This window comes from Acartia tonsa, chromosome 12 (assembly GCF_053477335.1).
Source record: "Acartia tonsa isolate MP-2025a chromosome 12, ASM5347733v1, whole genome shotgun sequence".
NCBI classification, from domain to species: Eukaryota; Metazoa; Arthropoda; class Copepoda; order Calanoida; family Acartiidae; genus Acartia; species Acartia tonsa.
Genome location: NC_137271.1, coordinates 19,305,812 through 19,310,688, shown reverse-complemented (window position 1 = coordinate 19,310,688; position 4,877 = coordinate 19,305,812). Strand labels below are relative to the sequence as shown.

Sequence of the window (4,877 nt, the reverse complement as noted above, 5' to 3'; positions counted from 1 at the left end):
TAAAATGTCCAAATAAATGTAAACTGTTTAGTAGCTACCTGTCTGTCTAAACTCTCTCTTTCCCCTAAAATGATCTGCCTGCCCCCACGACCCGTATCAAATTGTATCCACTTGTTGTTTATTGTTTATGCTTTGGGTTTCGGGGTAGAATCACTTTCGCTTTCAGTTACCTAAAGGGTTTTTATAGCTTGTTTTTGTTGTTTTCAGGGCAGTTTGTTTTGATTTGAATTGACGTTAAATTCAAAATAAAATTAAACATTAGTTTATCTAAAATTATAATAGTTACACGAATTAAAGATCTGTGTTTAACTTTAATATATGTACTTTTAATTACCATCTAATTCATTTCGTCTTTTCTTTTGTTTTTTTATATATTTTTTATCTTTATATTAAAGTAACAGGATGTCTCTGTATATATAACGAAGTATCTTGCTAACCGATATGACCAATTCTCCTTTACAATGATACTTCCCGTCAAATGTTTGGGGTAGGGAACAACAACCAACCGGCCCTCCCAACCCCCCTCGCCCCTAGAGGAGTCTAGGGGCGTAGCTGCCAGTATACATATTGAAGAGGCAGTGTGTGTGTGTGTCCATTCACATCGTTATACCTTATTTTATTTACTAGCGGTTTCGCCCCTAGCCTCTAGGGGCTTTGCCTCAAAAAGATGTTTGATCAACCTAATTTATCGTATTTTAGATTTGGGGTTGTTGGTTGTCCCATTCCTCCACGAAAATAGCTTAAAACCATCACAGGACGGGACCAGTAGATATATTCCCTGCAGAGTAGAGCCCAATCGGTTCAGTGGTTACTGAGATCTTAAGCTTCAGACAGACACACATCGTTCTACTTTGTATTATAAATATTGAATCAATTTCAGTTTAATACCTTGTAATCAAACTTAAGCAATCAAAATGACCGGTGGACTCGTTTGGGCTATTAAAAATGGAGATCTGGAACAAGTCAAAGAACTTGTTGACAAACAGGTAAATTATTTTAATAATCACTTGAAAATGTCCTTAAACCACCCCGGGACATGTATTATTAAAGATATCCTATAAATTGGAGAACTCCTAACTGCTCTGTAGTTTTTTAAAATTTTAATTATCGGACAAAAAAAGTCACGACTTTAGAATATAAAATTATTAATATCATGGTTAATAATGATGCGATCGAAAATGCCATATTTATGTTTTATTGTTTTTAGTCTTTGGATGTAAATACTCCCATTGAGGGTCGTCTACCCCTGCACTACGCCAGTGATTATGGACAAAATCAAGTCGTTTCTTATCTCCTCAGCAAGGTAAGGTTTACTTTTGTAAGCCTTGTTAGGAATTTTTGGATATAAAGGCTAAACAAACATGCCATATATGCATGAAAACTATGTTAGGCGACTTATATATGAAAGCCTGTAAATAATCTAGAAGATCCCATGATGCGCAGGGAAAGCTTTAAAAAAAAATCTTTTTCGCGCAGTAATGTGCATAGCGATATAACTGCATTATTATAAATGACCAATCCTTATTATTGGTAGGCCTTCTTCTGTCGGTTTAGTGCGATCACAATATAAACGTTCCGCTATTTGGCCGTTATTGGCCTTTAAAGTTCATAGATATTGAGATAATCGATATCAGGAACATTTTTCTCTGAACTGCAATAGAGCTGAATTATTGTTGTCGTAAGACAACATTTTAAAGCAAAGATTAATTTTAGTTTTATGGTTTTAACAGGTAAAATAGGAACATTTAATTTTACAAATGTAAAAGCTATGTAATCTATTCCATGTTATTCCTCTTATGATTTCATAAGATTATTATCAATATATTTGCAGGGCAGTAAAGTAGATGCAGTAGACAAGCATGGAATAACACCAATCCTCGCCGCTATATGGGAGGGTCATACAGCATGTGTCAAACTTCTCTTAGAAAATGTAAGTTTCTATTTGCTATAAATCTTATGTTTAATTGATTTTCGCTTCTTAATTATTATTTTTATCAGCAAAGATTTTCTTTAATATGATTTGAACTGTTGCACTATTACAAAATTAGTTAAAATCGGTATTAAATGAATTTTTACTTGACATCTGTTAATTACTTATATTAAGTAGTGCTATGTTTGTCAGTCTGAAGCTTTCTTCAAATTTTGTTCTTCAAAATATAAATGATATGGGAGAGGGTGGGAATGGAGGGTGCCTTTTAGTCATAAACTTTTGAAAGACCTATTTTTTTATTCTTATCGTTGATTGTATTGATTTTGGTGTGCAGTTATTCTAACTTAAAGCTTGACATGATTGGGTAAAACATCCTTGTTTCTTACTGTAATTTATTATTAATATAAAATGTTACATAGGGAGCCAGCAAGAATGGAACTTGTCCTGATGGTACTTCCTATCTCCAGGTATACTCGTTTATTTATTAAATTTAGAGTAATTACCCCCTGACAGATTGAAATCCTTATATAAAAGCAACAGGATGTCTGCCTGTCTCTCTGTAGATTAAGATCTAGTTAATTTCTGGACGGATAGGGTTCTCCTTTTTAGTGATACTTCTTTTAGATCTAGGGAGGGTTTATAAATATTTAAAAAGAAACCTAAACCCTCTCAAGATGTTTGTAAAATGTAAAGTTGAGGTTTCGACTTACTCATCCCATTCTTTCAACTTTCAAGGCCCCTAAGATTTTCAAGTTACCTACAAGAATTTTTTCACAGTATATATTATCTGACATAATATTTTTAGGCTGCCGAGAAAGATGAAATCAAAGCTTTGATTGCCTAGATGCCAAGTATATGTTGCAACAATTATACACCATGTACAATCAAATTGTACACAGAATTACTTTCAGAGATCAAAAGAAAATCCATCTGAATAAATATGTTTTAACTGCTTATGAAAATATTCTCTAAGATGCAGAGCAGACAGTTTCTGCATATTTGATTACTCGTTTCATATGATAAGGGGGTTAATGTACCCTAACCCTTACTATTTTATACTGTCTAAAAGATACATTTTAACATATTACTGCAATAAAATGCTTATATTTAAAAATTTTGTAAACTTATTCATTTTAAAAACAAATATTTTAATGTCCATTTAGTATTTATAATCATCAAAATGTATACCTATGAAAAGTTTTTACTCATTTAGTGCCAGTACCAATTAGTAGTCTTATTCATGTTTTTCCTTTTATTTAAAGACAAAGAAATTTTTAAAACTTTTTATATTACCTAATAAAGATCGAAATTTACATTTTTCTATGTATTTTATGTTATCATTATTTTGAATTAAAAGAATTTGTTGTAAAATTTTAGGTCAAGGGTAATTTTATTCATTTTATGATATTATATTATTTAAAAAGCTAGGATAACTTTATCCATAAAAACGCAGCAAAAACTTGCAAAAAAACATCATCTATGATTAAAAATGTTGTTAAAAGTTAGAAAAAGTTTTTAAAAGTTTTAAAATAACGAGCTAAAGAGAAAGCTGCGTCCATGTAACAGTGATATTGAACAAATGATTCAAAATTGTTGAAAGGGATAGTTCTACGAAGTGTATTTAAAGAGTTAAGGTACTTAGAGTAGTGAACTTTTATATGTCTTTGTAGAATATATTAGGCATTGGATAGATATGATTATATGTTAAAGAATTTTTAACATTGACCAGACCAAACTTTTTTTATTTAACAATATCTAAAAAAGTAAAAGTGATTTGCCACATAAATTACATGAGAATGGTCTATTTTTTCCCAAATATGTATAGCCAAAACACCAATATGAGAGAATCGTTTTCCACATATTTCACAAGAGTTATAAAAAAATTTAACAGGGGTTCCCCTTGGGACAAGTTACTTAAAAAAAACATAAAAAATAACGTCCGGTTCATTATGGGACAGGTTTTCTATAGATTCTTTTTAAAAAAATAAAGAAAACCATCCGGTTTACTTACAATATACACATTATCTCACGCGGAAATACCAACTAACCATACTACATATAATATATATATATATAAAAAAAGACCATTCTCATGTAATTTATGTTGCAGATCACTAACTTTTTTAGATATTATCAAATAAAAAAAGTTCGGTCAGGTCAATGTTAAAATTCTTTATCACAATCATATCTATCCAATGCCTAATATATTCTACTAAGACATATAAAAAGATCACTACTCTAAGTACTATACTAAATATTTTATTGGTCATTCTTTGTTGTTATGTATATTTTGTTGTATAAAAAGTTTGAAGTTCTATTAACTAGTAAATGCTATCTAAAGTTGTATTTATGACAATAAAGTTTTTGCCATATATAACATGTAACGAAGTTGAAAATAAAAATGAAAAACTCATTTTTTAAGGAAAATCCCTGGTCAAATCTTTTAATTTTAATCAATAACTTTATATTATGCACTAATACGTTATTTAAAATAGAAAAAACTTACAGTTCACTATTTTTTTTTAAATGCACTTCGTGAAACTATCCCTTTAAATGCAGATTAAAGTATTAAAAATAATGTCTTCAATTTTAATACTAGGTATTTTTATGTGATTATTTTACGTTTATTTAAAAATAAATAGTTTTTTTTCTAAGGCAAAATGTACCAACCTAACCCGTGTAGGTATTTAGTTACCTACGTATAGTTCAATCAAAAACTTTTAAATGAAAAGTAGAAATTTTGGCAAAAATTTTAAGATTTTTTATCAGGGTCTCTACAAAAGAGGGAAATTTTAGGAAGAAAAGAAACCTTTTTTGGCCTCTCCTGTATGAAGAAGTCGTAATAAAAAAAACATTGATCAAATTTATCTGATTATAAAAAAAATTATGATTAGTAGAAAATGCGCTATTATTATTCTACAGAATTGCATCAATTTCTGATTATTGA

The 4,877-nt window shown here is 29.9% G+C and overlaps 1 protein-coding gene across 1 annotated transcript; it reads left to right on the top strand.

The window, feature by feature from the left end:
* The first annotated feature begins 850 nt into the window (after positions 1-850).
* LOC145334230 (myotrophin) lies at positions 851-3,243 on the top strand. Its single transcript, XM_080179608.1, has 5 exons — positions 851-986; positions 1,208-1,303; positions 1,832-1,930; positions 2,350-2,397; positions 2,736-3,243. Exons 1-5 carry the CDS (start codon positions 915-917, stop codon positions 2,772-2,774), a joined length of 354 nt encoding a protein of 117 aa, XP_080035734.1. The 5' UTR covers positions 851-914; the 3' UTR covers positions 2,775-3,243.
* The last annotated feature ends 1,634 nt before the right edge of the window (positions 3,244-4,877 follow it).